Here is a 17518-nt window from a genome sequence, read left to right on the forward strand (position 1 = left end):
AGCGCCGAAGCAGGTGTCTGGAAAGCCACTAATAACACACAATTATGATCAGGGATTATTTTTAATCAAGGTCGGGTGAGGGGAAGAGGCAGGTCCAGTGCACGCCCCACCTCGCAGGGGACAAAGCCCCGGGGGCGCCGGGGCGGCCGGGCGGGCATCCCGGGCGGCCGCTGGCCCCGCAGGGCCGGGCGGGCGGGGGCGGGCGGGGGCGGGCGGCGGCCCCGCCCAGCTCGGGCCCTGGGCTGTCAGCGCGGCCGCGCCCGCCCCTGTCCCCGCGGCCGCCGCGTCCCCCCTGCCGGCCGCGCTGCGCGGAGCGGGCGCCCAGGTGTCCTGCGGGGGGCTCGCGCCTCCCCACGGCCGCCGGGCGCGTGTGCGCGGCGGTGCCTCCGGGCGCTCCCCCCACGCCCTGCCGGCTCTGCGCCCTCCCGCGCGCCCCCCGCGCCCGAGCCATGTCCGCGAGGGGTGAGTAGGGCCAGGTGGGCGCGGCGCGCGGACCCCGCGCGGGCGGGCGGGGAGCGCCACGCGGGCTGGGCAGGTGCGGGCGGGCGAGGGCTGCAGAGGCGCCCCGGCCCCAGCCCGGCCTGAAACTTTGGCCGCGGATCCCCGGGCTCGGCGCGGCTGGGGGTGGGGGGTGGGGGGTGGAAGGAAACCCTCGCCCTTGACTCGATCCCCGGATGTGGGCGAAGCCCGCGGGCCCAGGTCGGTGCCCCGCTCACCTGTGCGGGCTGCGAGCCTGTGGGGGAGGGGCGCGCCGCCGTCCGTCCTGCTGGGGAGCGGCCTGAAGAGCTGGCCAGGAGGGAGGAAGAGGTTTTTTTTTTTTTTTCCTCCTTTCTTGTTACCATTTTGCAGCTCGGTTATGGAAGGCATCCAGGGCTTGGTGCGGTAGCATTTAAAGCTGCAGTGCTGACACCCATTGCAAAAAAGTAAATCCCCCACCTGTACCCCGCTTTGCTTTAAGCTCTGCTCCCCCTCCTACCCGCCTTTGGTTCTTTCTGGAGTGAAACAATTTATTGCAGGTGAAACTGGGAGAACGAAAAATCAGAATTGCTTTTCAGGCAAGCGTGAAGGGAATGCTTTTCTTGCCATCTGGAGCCAGTGGTGATGCTGAAGAGAGTGGGTTAGTCATGCTCGGTGGCTGCTACTATGAGGGAAATATTCAGGAGATCAAGTCGTTGTGCCACTTGCCAGCAATTAAAGATGAGGTGACTTAGTTGTTGCAATTTAGGGGAAATATTGATTATTTTTAGAAAGTGTGTTTGCAAAGCTTTAAGAGCCATCCCTCCTGATCCCCTGAAATTTCTGAGTTGAAGAGTTATTCTCATTCAACTCTGGAGGGTCAACCCTACATTTTGTGGGGTGAGTTAAGGAATTTAATAACGTGTTGATAAGTAAGTGCTGATTTTCAGGGGTCATTCTGGGACATGTAAACGATAATTTCTATCAAGAATGTTTAAATTCCTTTTTAAGTATCTGGTCTTTGTTGATCTGGTACACCTAAAAAAACGAGGTGATAAGGGGCAGGTGGAATGGCAGAATTTACGTTTGTTGATTCCAGGCTGAGGAGATGACTGGGGACACTAAGATATTACATGCATGCTAGAGCAAGAAAAAAGAGGGTTGGGCAGACATGATTATAGGGGATTGGTGTGTGTACTAGACCTTCAGCGTGACTCCAGCTGTATAAGCTCTAAACTGTGTTTATGACCCTATGATCTGAGGCTTTCAGTCCTGATTTCTGTCCTACCTATGCCCAGAACCATGTAGAGAATGTGTCTCATAGGTTATAAAACTCAGGTCAGAGTCCACTTCTGATTCAGCTTTGCACTGTCCAAATCCCTTGCACACTGTAGGAACCAAGTAGTTGATAGAGGTGTGCTAGGAAGCATCAAGTTAATTAACTTGTTCCGTTTTACCTTGTCTCTGGCCCCTCCTACTACGGGGTCTATGTGGTTTATCTGGGGATATCAAGTGGCCCCTGTGCTTCAAAGGATAAAGCCCTGACTTGGGTCTGAGTTCTCAAATATTTCTTCTTGAATCTGGTTTCAAGCAGGATCACTTGGAGTCAGATACAGACATTTTACTTAACTGTCTTGTTTTTCCTTCAGACTCTGCATTTAACAATTTAAGGTCTGACTAGCCTTGCAAAGGGAAAGAATAACGAACATCAGTTGTTGCATACTTTTTATATGTCAGACCCCCTTATATGTCTTATATCATTTTATCCTCACATAACTGAGTCAAGTAGATACTGTTACTGCTCCCCATTTTGCAGATGAACTGAGATTTTGAGAGATTGTGTAATTTGCCTGATCTCCAACAGTTGATAAATGGTAGATCCTGATTTCCACCCAGGTCTCTCTGATTTCTGGTCACATTCACTTTTGTTTTACTGCCTCTCTTTTAGTCATCCTTAGAATATTGTAGTAAACATCACAACCACTGATTTACTAAGAAGTGAGGGAAACTGTCCTATACTTGAGATTTAAAGGAAATGACCTTGGTAAGTAACTTGGAGTTCCCATTATTTTTAGAAACATCTTCATGGACATTTGATAATGTCAAAGTGAGGGAAACAAGGCCACTTATCTTCAATGTTGTTCATTGGATACTCTTCTGTTACCTCCTACTGCAGTTTTGAGGACCAGAATTTCCTAGATATTGCCCGCAATGGAAAATTTTTCTTATGCCTTTAAGAAGTACTTTTTTTTTGAATTTGTAAAAAACAGTTTTGAATGTGTAGTAGAGTGTCTCGTAACTTCTGGACTGAACTTGTGAGTAATTATGTCTGTTTGCCAATTATTTTTATAAACAATGTTCTCAAAACTGTGAGCTTTGCTGTGATTTTCTACTTCAGTATCTGTTCTCATCTATACTCCTGAAAGTAAAAATAAACCTTTAGAGTTAGAAAGTTAATATGTCTACATAACTACCTAACTTATGCAATAGGAAGGGCTTTAGACTTGATTTTCAAAAGGTTCTCTGCTTGTTTCTAATATCCAGGCTCGTATGTTATGGTAATGGTAGAAATGTTTTTTAAAATTTGAAAACACTGAAATCATTTGACTCATAAGAAAAGTAATTTTGCTGAAAAATTTAGAGAGGAAAATATTCTTTAATTCATTTGCTTTTAAGGTATAAACAGAGCACTAAATTCAATTTATTATTTAAGCTAGCAATAAAAAAACATTTTAATTCCAGGATAGAGCAAGCTAAGACATTCCCATGTTGTGGTCTTAAATATATTCTCATCGAAGTCTTTGAAGTTGGTATCATATTTTTATAATTGGAGACCAAAATGAGGCCATCATATCTTGATTTTTGTATTTCCATCTAGAGTAATTGCAACACTTAGAACAAACTTTACTAACCTGGGCGAATTTAGGCCCCTTTTAGAAATGTAGAGTCCAGGCTTCCTTCCAGATCTAATGGATCATAAATTGTAAAGGCAGAGCCCAAAATTCATATATGTGAAAACTTCCCAGTTTAAGGACCATTAGGTAAGAGCAGGACCCTAAAATTGGAGAATTCTAAGAATTATCTGGAGTATTTAGCAAATGTAATGATCTCCTAATCAGAATATCTGGGAAAATGCCTGGGAATCAGTATTTAGTAAGCACCAATCAATAAGTTGATTCTTATGTACAGGCTGACTCAGGAGTCTTTGAATTGTTTTTTTCTAATTTGGGGTTCTGTACCATTAAGCATGTTTTTAAAAAAGCTACTTTTAGTTATATGAGTAATATATTAAGAGTTTACCATCAGTATATTAATATAAAATATATTAATACATTAATATATTAAATATTAAAATAATAAAGTAATATATTAAAAATTCAAGCAAAGTGAAAATGCCATTTTTATTCCCATTCCTACCAATTCCTTGGTATTAAGCATGGCAAACTGTGGATCCTGTGTCTTCTTCCATACAGTTTCTATCTGTGCATCCTGTGATTAGCCTTGGTTCAATTCAGTAAATTGTAAATATCTATTCCATACAGATGGCAGATGAGGCACTGTACACAGCAGAGATCATTTCACGAGCCTACTAGCTTTTCAGAAGTTTGAATCCTGAGAAAAAAGGTCCTGATATATGTGGATAGAGTCCTTTGCACGGGCAGAGAAATAACTCAAAGCATATTTGTTCTAGAAATGTTAGATTAAGCCTGCTGTCTTTGTTTTCAACTTCTGTAAAACTGGAAGCAATGTGAATCTTCATTCATTGGGGGATGAATAACTAGACTGTGGTGCATTCATACTGTGGGAATTATGCAACTATTAGAAAGTATGAGTTAGAGTGGGTCTGGAGGGTTGTCCATGATATATTGCTAGGTGAAGAGATCAAGTTTTAGAATAAAGTGTGTGTAATGTATGATCCTAGTTTTGTAAACTGAGAATAATATCTTTGTGTGTGCATGGCATGAGCATAGAGAATATTTTAGCATGGTACACACCAAGCATTTAACAGTGGTTTAATGCGGCTACCAGTGGTTACCCCACGGACAGCAGCAGTAGGGAGTGGAGGTTCTTGGCTTTTCTTTGAAAACATCTTTGTGTTGCTTGTTAGCAAAGAGATATAGCTTTAATAGACTGAGAGAAAAGTTCAATAAAGAAAAAATGTCCATTTCCTCTCCGCTCATTCATTTCATTTATTCAACTTGGGGACATAGATTTCCATTCATTCATTCAGCAAACCTTTAGTGAACACCTGTTATATGCCAGCACTTAGTGAAGAGGACTCAGAACTACCCTCAAGGAGCTCACAGTTTTGTGGGGAGACAAATATACAAATATTTACAAAAGAATATATACAAGTGAGAAGTAAAATGAGAGCATATTTTGGTGGCATAAAAGAGTGACACCAAATACAGCCATGGGGAGTGAGGACCATGCATCAGAAGGGGCTTCTTGAAGAAAGCAGGGATGTTTTCTTGGAGAATGAATTGGATTTAGCTAGTGGAGAAAGAATGGATGGAGAACAGGGTGAGAGACATGAAAAGGGATGATGGGTGGTGCACCTGGCAGTATGGTGGTGCAGGAGGATGTGTTTGCCTGGGAGAGAAGAACCAGCTATCTGTTAAGTCAGGACTTTGGCGAAACGCTGAAGATGTTGGGATTTTGTTTTGCATAGAACTGTGGTTCTGGAGAGCACAGCGAAGAAACAGAGGTGTGGTTCTGGATAGTGGAGGGAGATGTGAAGCAGGAGGGAAGAAGTATAGGGCAGGAAGGGATGAGAGGGGAGATGAAAATGAGCAAGGGTGGAGGCTCTCTGTCCTTACCATGACTGACGCTCAGGAAGGAGAGTGATGGTTGGGCATGATTGGCCTCTGGCATCCTAACTTTGTCCTGAGGAATATAGGATGCAAAAGAACTAGGTCCCTAGAAGTATCAGCTGAAGGCAGAGTGATGAGTAGTAGCTGCCATTGGGAGCTGCCATCAGTTGAGTAGTAGCAAAGCCCCTGCTGGGCAGTGGCTCTTTCATGGGTTGCAGGCCAGGGCAGGACCTGGTGCAGAGGTATCAGTTAATCCTTTTTTTTTTTTTGCTGACTTCTTGAGCTTCAGTGCTCATAGGACCATGTATCTATGCTCATTGATAAAGGGGAGACTTCTGTTCTGTTTGGTCTCTCTTACTTCTTCCTATCATTCTATACCTATTACACCCCGAGCTGCATCACTCTACCTTTTTCAGTTTCTCTTATGGTGATGCTCTAATGATTAATGCACTAAGGATTCTTGTTTGCCATAATATGAGAGCCATTTTTCTGACCTGTATTGGCTGCAATTTCCCCCTTCTTTGAGATATGGGATGCTCAAGCACTTTGTCAAACTGAAGAGAGAGATGGTATTTGAAAGCCAGTTTTAGCTATTACTACTTTTGGTGTTAAAAACGGTCAACACAGCAACAAACTACATTTCCTCAAAGTCCTTTCTTGCTTTTAAAGTGAATGGGCTTCGGGCCTCCTCTGGTGGCGCAGGCGGTTGAGCACAGTGCTGTGAAGCTGTCCTTAGCCTCTGCAGTGTGGGTTCGATCCCGGCCGGCTGGCGAGGATCCTACATGGCACAGCAGACCTCTCCTGTCTCGCCCGCTGCTCCCCTCAGCAGTGTATTTCAGTCAATCTGCCTGTTCTGTTCCCCACTCTGTCTCTGGTGAATCCTCTCACCCTCCTGTGCATCTGGCCTGTACCCCAGTTCTTGTATGTATGAATAAATAAATCTTTAAAAAAAAGATAAAGTAAATGGACTTCAATTCAATTTAGAGGGCTCCCTCTCTCTTGTTTTTACAAGAGTAGGAGTTTTTGACCTCAGTATTTCACATGAGAGAAACATGTTTCAGAAAAGATTTTCAAAAGGTTAAATTCTTCCCACATTACTTTTTTTTTTTGTGAGCAGCATTACATTTTTTATTTTTTGTTGTGAGACCGTGTGTAGAGAATCTTGTGTTAATCACACTTGTCAGATTACTACTTACTATCTTCATCAGGCCCTTCTCTTGTTTAATTTATTTGTTGGTATATTTGTGTCCTTATATTTCAATCCCATGCCCTCTTCCCCAGAGGCAACTATTCTAATACATTTGACATATGTATCTTGAGTTCGTAGTGAAACCAATTCTTTGACCTGTTCTTATATTTAAAGCTATAAGCACTAAGTCTTTGTGTATGTGTGTGTATCTATGGAATTACTAAATTCTTATTTGGGTAACTGATTTTATAACTATGTACATATTTCTGATCTTTTTTTGAAATTTGTATCACTAATGCAACAGTGTGCCATATTCCCTTATGGATGATATTTACAAAATGGAAAGAGGTTAGTTCCATCCCCAGGGAACTCACACTGAGAGAGTGTGTGTGTGCGTGTGTGTGTGTTTGTGTAAAGTTAGCTGCACAGTTGACAAGCATAGTATATAAGAAAGTTGAATGGGAATAATCAGATGAGTGTGGGAGGGTCAGTACTGTGACTACAGAAGACAAAGACACCTTCACTTCACAGAGAAGATGGAGTTTGCGTTAGATCTTAAAGATGGGTGGGCATTTGGCAGGCAGAATCCTGAAAGACATGGTTTCCCTTCAGAGGGAACAGCCAGGTTAAAAACCTGGGGAGTGAAAGAGAGTGAAGTATGGGGGGGGTGTCCATGATTTATGAGAAGAGCAGGGAGTGATGATCCCTTTGTATGCTCAGAACAGCTCATTCCTAGTTGTTCAGTTTCTCACAGGATTAAAGACGGTATTTTACTGCCAAATGATGCTGCAGTATTTTTCCTGACCACAATTCTCACTTAGGGACAAATCTTGCCCAAAGCTCTCTTTTGTGTTCCTTTTCATGTGGCACATGAGGCTCTCTGAGCCTTCTCTCCAGCTTTGTACCTGATACCCAGCGCAGAAGTGCTAAGGACGCTGGCACATGGGGGTGGGAGGGAGGGTAGGGTGTGGTGGTGGCTGGATGCAGAGCAGTCAGCACCCCATTTGGCAGATTGCAATGGGAAGGAGTGAAGCCACACCCCGAGGAAGAAATGTGCCTTCCTTACTGATCCCTTTTTCACCTGCTCATTCCTAGTTCCCTCAGTTTTAGAGAAACAAAAGAACACCAATTAATAGAGCCCTAGACATGAAAGATGAAATTTTGCAAAAAATTGCAACATTTTCTTTGAGGTGATAACTTCATCTGTATGGTCTTTTTTGTTGTTGCTGTTACCTCATGTCTTTTATTCATCATGCACAAATTACTTGTCTTCTTGTTTGTTAAAACAGCAAATCAGACAACATTTACCACAATAATGTCTGTCAGAGTGGCTGGCCATCAAAACTGCAGCACCACAACTCACAGGAAAGGCACTCCCAATGCAAGTGACTCCTTCTCTTATCCATGTTTTCTTTTTTTTTTTTTTTAAAGATTTATTTATTTATGCATACAAGAACTGGGGTGTAAGCCAGAGGTGTAGGGGATGAGAGGATTCGCCAGAGAGAGTGGAGAACAGAACAGGCAGATCTACTGAAATATACTACTGAGGGGAGCAGCAGGCGAGGCAGGAGAGGTCTGCTGTGCCATGTGGGTAGCTCCCTGGATAGCTGGGGATTCAACTCGTGCTTCAGTGGTTGATGATAGCTTGATATGCTATCTTTAACCTCTGTGCCACCAGGGAGGCCCCTGCGTGTTCTTCTTGGGAGTAGTATAGGGCTTCTCCTTCCTTTCCTTAATACTATCATACAGCCTCGAGACAAGATGAAGAGTGGACTCCTTTTGAATTGTACTCAAAGTACCTCCATCTTCCGGTTGTTGTAGCCAGCAAGGTCAGCCTTTGAGGAATTCCTTCCTTCCTCTGGCTCTTGGTCTTTACATTTTCTGTTGTATCTGAGGGTCTGATGGTGACTGTCTTCCCCTTAAGGGTTTCCATGAAAATCTGCATGGGGGGACATTTAGGTTGTTTCCATAATTTGGCTATTAAAATAAAAATAGTACTGTAATAAAAATAGGAGTGCAGGTTTCCTTTCAAACCTGCATCCTGGTGGATGAGAGAAAGGAAGACAGGTTAGATCTGGACAGAGCAAAGAGTGATAGCTTGGCTATTGACCAGACAACACCCAAAGAGCACACACTCCTTGATCATCTTTTATGGGAGAAATGTTTCTTTTTCTTGAGCCTTTCTTCTCTCTCTAACTTAATCCCTGCTAGTGTCTATGAGTATCATGTTTATATAAGTCTTATGGATCACTTGACACAATTTGATATTTTATTGCTCCATTCAAAAGATGCTGCTTATTAAGACCTGAACTGTACTTCACTTGTGCCACCTGTAATGACTCACTGCTTCCAGACGTACTTGCATGGAGAAGGTTAGCATTCAACCTGGTTAAAGCAGCAGTTATGAGGGATACTATCCACCCATGTATTCCTCTGACCCTCCATTTATCCATCCATCCATCCACATCTATTGAGCCTTTCTAGAGTTTGAATCAAGCACACATCCTTGAAACCTGCCTGTCTATACTCATTCCTTTTTTTTTTTTTTTTTGACATAAGGAATTGACAGCACACACTGTCCTCACTGCCTTGGGTGACTATCTCTCAAAATGCATAGCACTAGCCATCCATAGCAGCTTGTGCCAAAAAGAAGCTGTTCTGCTCATTTTCTTGAGGACTTCTTGAGAAGCTTCTTGAAGGCTTTTGTCGTCTTCCTCTCTAACCCATCATGTCCACCCATCTTGGTGACAGCGTGGAAAGCTGAAAAGGAGCCTATAACTCTACCCCATGGAGAGAGCAAACCCTGTGTTTCCTAAAGGCTTTGCTGGGGGCTTCCATTTTCAGCTTTTGTTTCCTCGCCAGCAAGTCAGGGCATGCTCTTTGCTGCCATTGTGAATGTCTCATGGTCTGGAGCACAAATTGCATCTTTCTGTCACAGACAGAGCCTGGGGACAAACCAACTCATACACATACTGGAGAGAAAAAGAGAGGCAGCGAGAAAGTAAGAGAGCAATACAGGAATTGAGGTAGAGTCAATAAGATTATTAAACATTTGGATTTGAGTAGAATTTAAAAATTTGTTTTTTCTTTATTGAGAGGGAATAGAGGCCAGTGGAGTATCATTTATGTTAGATATAAGAGGGATTCCACAATTAAGAACATGCATGCTTTCTTTGCTCCTGTTCTCCTAAGAACAGAAATGTCAAACATTTCGCTGAAAATGTTTTGACCAAAAGCCAAAAGACAGTGTGATGACCAGTGGTTAACTCTTTCGAATTTTCTTGCTGATATTCAGTTCAATCAGTTAATATTTACTGATATTCTTTCCTAGAGCTACCAGATTTATTCCAAATCCTTTCCTGGACTGATGATGCTTATATATTAATAAATGATATCATTTAACAAAGTGTATAGAATACTCTTGGGTGAGGATTTTAAAGATTTGTGGTTAAAGAGTATTAGAATTTGTGATCTAATGAGGTTGGGGTATATAGGGGCTTATCATTTTTGTTAGTCTTATTTTTTTTTTTAAGATTTATTTAATTTATTTATACATATAAGAGCTGCGGTGTAGGCCAGAGGTGTAGGGGTGGGGTGAGAGGATTCACCAGAGACAGATGGGGAGCTGAACAGGCAGATCAACTGAAATACACTGCTGAGGGAAGCAGTGGATGAGTCAGGAGAGGTCTGCTGCACCATGTGGGTCAGCTTCCTGGCGGGGGCTCAAACGCATGCTGCAGTGGCTGCCTCCATTCATAGTGCTGAGACTTAACCGCTTGCACCACCAGGGAGGCCACAACTTTTAAATATGTAATACAGCTTACCATATAAGTACCATGAAGTTATCCAAATGGGATACTTGTGTCTAGGACAAATGTAAAACTTGATGAGATTCTGGACAAACAGGTGTCCCAGGGGCTGATCCCAGCCAAATGGGACTATTATGGTTTCTAGTCAGTATGTGTATTGGTGTTAATGTATTTTTCATCTCAAAAGATAGAATTTTGGTCAATATCTGAATTCTACCTTTACGGGTAGCTTCATTGTGTCTTATCTGCATTAAAATTTAACTTAAATCCTGACTATTTCTTTCAATCCAGCACATTACTGGGCTATTTCTTCTCATGGGAAGTTGTTATAATCAGGTTTAACTACTGTTATAAGCTAACAATAACATTTACTACAAAGTCAAGCCCAAATGAATTTCTGGAATATTTGTTTTTAATATTTTTGGGTAATTCACATGATAGTCTCCATCTATAGGGGTAAATTATCTAGACAAAAACTATTATAGGAAGGCAATGTTGAGTGCCTTTTGTCTTTCCATAGTTGCTGAAATGAATGCTTGTATTTCTTTTGACTATGCAGTTCAAAGCACCTTTAAAATGTGTGGTTCCATTTACATATGATTTTTTTTCTTGGAATCGCTGCTTACTTGATTATGTTCTGTCAAAGTATTGGAGATTCATGTTCCCAGTACATTGTGTTATTTTATTGGGAAAATTATCTAATATGCATTTACCACTATAAGAAAATTGTCTTTATTTTGTTTTCTAATTACCTATCGGGCACGTCTTTATTTAGTAGGTATACTTATAAAATCATTAGTGCTAGTGAGCCCTGCATTAGAATAAAAAAAAGCAGGAATTGTAGGTCCACCACTCAAAAATTACTTGCTGATTAATGATTAGAGGCCATATAATTTTGGTCCTTTGTCAGGTAATTTTTTTTAAGGCTTATAAGAAAGAGCCCTACATGCACAATTATTGTTATTCACTGTATTATTTTAATACACTAAAGTTCTTTATTCTGTACAGCATGTTCTTTCTCTAGCTATTCAACATTTTTACATATGAGAACAATGTTGGATGATATATGTAACTATGTTAGAGTCAATTTATAAATAGTTTTCTAAGGGAAATATCCTATGATAGGTTTTACTTACAACTGTGTCCAAGGTCTTTACGGGGGCTTTTCTTTCTCACTTATTGAGAATTCATTTAAAAAACACATCCACGACAGGGAAGCCACCAGAGAACTGAATGGTAACAATGAAAGGAAATGAGGACAATGAAGTAAACAGCTATTTCTGGCTTTTAGCTCCAAAGGGGAATGAACAGAAGGAGTGGAGTCCCAGAGTCTGGGGGAAGAAAGCCATAATTTTTAAATGTTAAAAAAATGTAGAAAAGAGGTTTAGGTTGGCAATCTCTAATGGATTTGGGGGAGATTTTTTTGTTCTTGCCATTCTGTGTAAGACAAGGGAATCCTTATTTTGGTTCATTTAAGCATTTGTGTGAGTAATGAGTATGAACATCAGTGACGGCTTAGTTTTCTCACCAGTTCCCTTGTTACTGTGTATTTGGGAAGAAGCTAGTTTGTGGTTAGAATCTTTATATCAAATGTAGAATTTTAGCTATAAATGACATACTCAACACACTCATTTATCTGGTCATTCAACAGTATTTGTTAATCACCTACTAAGTGCTCAGGTTGTTCTAGGTGTTGGGGTGAAATAGCCACTTACCAGTAAGCATATCTGTGACAGGTGGTGACACAGTTCAGTTGGAAAGTAGAGAAGAGCAAGTAGAAGAGAGAGTGCTGGAGTGCTGAGAAGGCAGGGAAGAGGCTGTTCTATTTGGGATGGCAATGAAACAAGTAATGAATGCAGTTGTTACCCGAGCCCCTCATTGCACCCCTCCTCATACTCATGCTCCTCATTCACAAACATCACAAGGCTCTGGGCTGTGAAAGGATACTGGGTGAGTGTAGGGTGTGTGTTATCTTTTTTTTTTTTCCTTTAAAGATTTATTTATTTATGCGTACAAGAGCTGGGGTACAGGTCAGAGATGAGGGTGGTAAGAGGATTCACCAGAGACAGAGTGGGTAACAGAACAGGCAGACTGGCTGAAATACACTGCTGAGGGGAGCAGCAGGTGAGGTAGAAGAGGTCTGCTGCACCATATGGGTTTCTCTCTGGCTGGCTGGGGATCGAACTCATGCTTCAGAGGCTGTGGATTGCTTCATATTGCAGTGCTTAACCCCTTGAGCCACCAGGGAGGCCCAGGTGTGTGTTAATCTAACCTGCTGCATATGTAGCTTAAATTTGCTCTCTTCCAAGTATCTCTCGGGTATTTCTAAGATTTTCCTAAGATACTGTCTCATGTGTATGTAAGACATCCAGCTGCCTTGGCGTAGACAGAGTTCTTTTTTTTTTTTTTATTTTTTTTTATTTTTTTTTAAATAATAAATTTTATTTTTATATTCCCCATACAATTGCAGCCCCCCCATTCTGACCCCAATCCCTCCCCTCCCGCCCCCGCCCCCCTAAAAGTGTCTCTGGTTCATAGTTTTTTGTTGATTTTGATTTTCACTTTCTTATAGTTATTCATTTTCCTGGTCCCTTATTTAAGTTTTCTAGATTCCTGCTATGAGTGAGACCATCCGGTATTTTTCTTTTTCTTTTTGGCTTATTTCGCTGAGCATGATCCCTTCCAGCGCCATCCATGTTGCTGCAAATTGCATGTGTTTATCTTTTTTGAATGCTGAGTAATATTCCATGGTATATATGTACCACATCTTCTTGATCCAGTCATCTATTTTTGGGCATTTGGGTTGTTTCCAAAGCTTAGCTATTGTAAACAGTGCTGCTATAAACATAGGGGTGCAGGTGTTCTTTGGAATTGATGTTTCTGTGTCCTTTGGGTAAATACCTAGGAGTGGAATTGCTGGATCATAGGGAAGCTCTATGTTTAGTAGGTCCAGAAATCTCCACACAGCTCTCCACAGTGGTTGGACCAGTTTGCACTCCCACCAACAGTGCAGAAGAGTTCCTTTTTCTCCACACCCTCGCCAACATTTGTTGTTGCTAGTTTTTTTAATATGTGCCATTCTCACTGGTGTAAGATGGTATCTCATGGTAGTTTTGATTTGCATTTCCCTGATTACAAGTGATGTTGAACATTTTTTCATATGCCTGTTGGCCATTTGCATTTCCTCTTCAGAGAAGTTTCTTTTTAGCTCTTCTGCCCATTCTTTGACTGGATTATTTTCTTTGTTGTTGTTGAGTCTCATCAGCTCTTTGCAGATTTTTTTTTTTTTTTTTAATAAATTTTATTGTTATATTCCCCATACAATTGCAGCCCCCGCATTCTGACCCCAATCCCTCCCCTCCCACCCCCGCCCCCCTAAAAGTGTCTCTGGTTCATAGTTTTTTGTTGATTTTGATTTTCACTTTCTTATAGTTATTCATTTTCCTGGTCCCTTATTTAAGTTTTCTAGATTCCTGCTATGAGTGAGACCATCCGGTATTTTTCTTTTTCTTTTTGGCTTATTTCGCTGAGCATGATCCCTTCCAGCGCCATCCATGTTGCTGCAAATTGCATGTGCTTATCTTTTTTGAATGCTGAGTAATATTCCATGGTGTATATGTACCACATCTTCTTGATCCAGTCATCTATTTTTGGGCATTTGGGCTGTTTCCAAAGCTTAGCTATTGTAAACAGTGCTGCTATAAACATAGGGGTGCAGGTGTTCTTTGGAATTGATGTTTCTGTGTCCTTTGGGTAAATACCTAGGAGTGGAATTGCTGGATCATATGGAAGCTCTATGTTTAGTAGGTCCAGAAATCTCCATACAGCTTTCCACAGTGGTTGGACCAGTTTGCACTCCCACCAACAGTGCAGAAGAGTTCCTTTTTCTCCACACCCTCGCCAACATTTGTTGTTGCTAGTTTTTTTAATATGTGCCATTCTCACTGGTGTAAGATGGTATCTCATGGTAGTTTTGATTTGCATTTCCCTGATGACAAGTGATGTTGAACATTTTTTCATATGCCTGTTGGCCATTTGCATTTCCTCTTCAGAGAAGTTTCTTTTAAGCTCTTCTGCCCATTTTTTGACTGGATTATTTTCTTTGTTGTTGTTGAGTCTCATCAGCTCTTTGCAGATTTTTGTGATCAGTCCTTTATCATTAGTGTTGGGTGCAAAAATGTTCTCCCAGTTGGTGGGGTTTCTCTTTGTTTTTGTTATTGTCTCTTTTGCTGTGCAAAAGCTCTTTAATTTGATGTAGTCCCAGCTGTTTATCTTTGCCTTCACTATCACTGCTTTGGGTGATGTGTCTGTAAAGATCGTAGACAGAGTTCTTAAGACCTGATGGGGCCCCTGGTCATCTCACCCTCTAGACCATCCACTAGTCTCTCTGACCTGCTTTCAGCTAAGAGGCTCTGCCCCAGAGCATAACCAAGACCAAGGTGTAACTCAGAAAATGAGCCAAAAGCTAAAAAGTTTCTTTTTTACTCCTGAAATTTATAATCCGATGGTTCAGGGAAACTTGTTTTTGACATAAAATAGGAACATACACATATAGTTAAATTCAAACAGCAGTACTTAAATAACATAAACAAAAACTGAAAGATCCTCATTCCCTGAAGTAGCCAATATCATCAGTCTCTTGAGATTTCCTTGTAGTTATGTATGATGCTACGACACTAAAATCTATCTACCTATCTACCTATTTACTTCAAGAGAACACTTTGCCTTTTCCAGATACATTTGGAGATCTTTCCATATTAGTTTATATCAATATAACTCATTTATATGGCTACATGATGTTCAACCATAAGTTGCATCGTGTCTTTATTGATAAATACCCACTGGCTTTTTTTTTATAGACAATGCTGCAGTGCATTGTCTTGTTGAGAGTTTTAGAATATAGCCATAAATATTAGACTTAACTTTTTTTTTTTTTTTTTTTTTTTTTTTAATGTGCTAATAGTCATGCCTGGTACAATCCATGTCTGATAGTATTGTTTTTTTTTTTTTTTTATGTCTTATTTATTTATTTATTTATTTATTTTTTAAATATTAAATTTTATTTTTATAGACTTAACTTTTAATGAGACATTTCTAATGGTTCAGAAATAGTGGAAAGCGGTCATGGTCCAGAGAATACCTCAAATACCCCCTCGCCCTCCATGAGTCCCTTGCCCTGGACTCTCTCCTATGACTTCTCGGACCTTGCTCCAATTTAGTCTTTGCCCAGCTAGAAGCAGCTTATTTCTCCAGCATTAGAAAATGTTACAGAGGGCCTCCCCGGTGGCGCAGCGGTTGAGCGCTGGGTTGCAAAGCTGCCCGCAGCCTCTGCAGCGCCGGTTCGATCCCCGGCTGCTCCCGGCCACCAGAGGAGGGTCCCACATGGCGCGCAGACCTCTCCTGCCGCCCGCTGCTCCCCTCAGCAGTGTACTTCGGTCCTTCTGCCTGCTCTGCTCCCCGCTCTGGCTCTGGTGAATTCTCTCACCCTCCCGCGCTTCTGACTGTACCCAGTGCATGTATAAACAAAACAAACAAACAAATAAAATAAATAAATAAATAAAAAACATGCCTCTATTAAAAAAAAAAAAAAAAAGAAAATGTTACAGATACTTCTTTCATTTACACCAAGGGACAGACCACTTCTAGCCTGGAGAAATAAAGAAAATTTATTTTGCTTTGTTTCCTCTAAAGCCAGTCTCCTTGCCTATTACACAGTTAATTTCCCCTAGAATGATTGACAGCAAGAGACCCATTCCTGGGCCTCCCCAGTGGCGCAGCAGTTGAGCGCTGGGTTGCGAAGCTGCCCGCAGCCTCTGCAGCGCCAGTTCGATCCCCGGCTGCTCCCCGACCTCCTGAGGAGGGTCCCACATGGCGCGCAGACCTGTCCTGCTGCCCACTGCTCCCCTCAGCAGTGTACTTCGGTCCTTCTGCCTGCTCTGCTCCCCACTCTGGCTCTGGTGAATTCTCTCACCCTCCTGTGCTTCTGACTGTACCCAGTGCTTGTATAAATAAATAAATAAATCTTTTAAAAAAAAGTTAATAAAAAAAAAGAGATCCATTCCTTTTAGGACAAGATAATAGCAAAATTGTCTGGTGCTGATAGATCTTCCAAAGATTGGATAATTCATTCTTACTCATGATCATTTGTTTCCCTCATTTAAAAGATAAAGCCTGAAAATGAATTATTTTTTAAGGTTGAGTCCAAATACCCCCACTTAAAAATAATCAAAATGGCAGGTCCTCCACAGGTGGCATTTCATCTGGTGGAAGGATGAGGAGTTAGGGGACCTGAGTTCTGCCTTGATCTCTGTTGCTCTAGCTGGGTGATTGTGGGTACCCCCTACCACAGCCCCTCCTGTTGAAGTTATTCCTATTCCCCTCACTTCACTAGAGGATCACAGAAGATTCTTTCATTTTGAAGTCCTAAAACTAAAAGTTAATCTCCTGATCAGATGACTCAGTTTTACTTTGACTAAATTCCTGTAATGTTTAACTCTGGGCTGGAGTTTCTGCAGACAGGAGCAGAGACTGGCAGCATCTTATGTAATGTTACTTGGGCAGAGGAGCTGAAGAAGGGACACCATCATGAGTCATGGTATTAAAATTTTAGACTGTTCATCACTTTTGCTTTTGCAATATGTGACTCCTGGTTTACTGGGAGAGCTAATATAATCTCCAGGCGGCCTGCCGTGCATTTGGTGTTCTCAAGTCAATAAATATGACAAGTTTGTTAATGAAAGGAGAGCACTTGTAAGCCTCACCCAGCATTTCCCCCTCTACCTTGAGTTTGTTTGTTGTGTGCCATTTTTATTAATGCCCATCACATTTTCTGGTCAAGGAGCCCACATGTAAAACTGAGAGTCTGCTTTGCCTTCAAAGGGGTCAAATGTTTGTTAGTTTTGCTGGATGAATTTATTTGGAAGCATTGACTGATAAGGCTTAATGAAAGAATACCATACCTAACTTATAAAAGTATTTAAATGCCAACAGGGACAATGTCAGTATCTTCTTTGTTTTTGTTTTTTTCATAGTCCTTCCTGTTGTTCCTGGTTCAAAGCAAACAAAAATACCATTTATTTGGCAAATAGGAAAGAAATGCAAATTTGGGAAATGAGTATTACCTATTTGAGTATTCATTCAGATGGATGCTTGTGTACATTATATAGTTCTTTGACTGCAGTAAAGCATCAGTGATTGAAAGCTCTTTTTTCATTCCGATGAATTAAGTAGTTAAGCAGGGTCTTCATCAA

At 41.5% G+C, this 17518-nt stretch overlaps 1 protein-coding gene across 1 annotated transcript in view; it reads left to right on the forward strand.

Annotated features, from left to right (window-relative positions):
- Nucleotides 1-410: 410 nt before the first annotated feature.
- The window catches only part of ABLIM1 (actin binding LIM protein 1), a 260188-nt gene continuing 243080 nt past the window's right edge, over nt 411-17518 (forward strand). Inside the window, exon 1 of the mRNA XM_054690023.1 lies at nt 411-462. Coding sequence (XP_054545998.1) covers nt 450-462 — 13 coding nt within the window. The 5' untranslated portion in view covers nt 411-449. The remainder of the gene's footprint in view (nt 463-17518) is intronic.

This window comes from Talpa occidentalis, unplaced genomic scaffold (genome assembly GCF_014898055.3).
Source record: "Talpa occidentalis isolate TD23 unplaced genomic scaffold, MPIMG_talOcc4v2.1 talOcc4.8, whole genome shotgun sequence".
NCBI classification, from domain to species: Eukaryota; Metazoa; Chordata; class Mammalia; order Eulipotyphla; family Talpidae; genus Talpa; species Talpa occidentalis.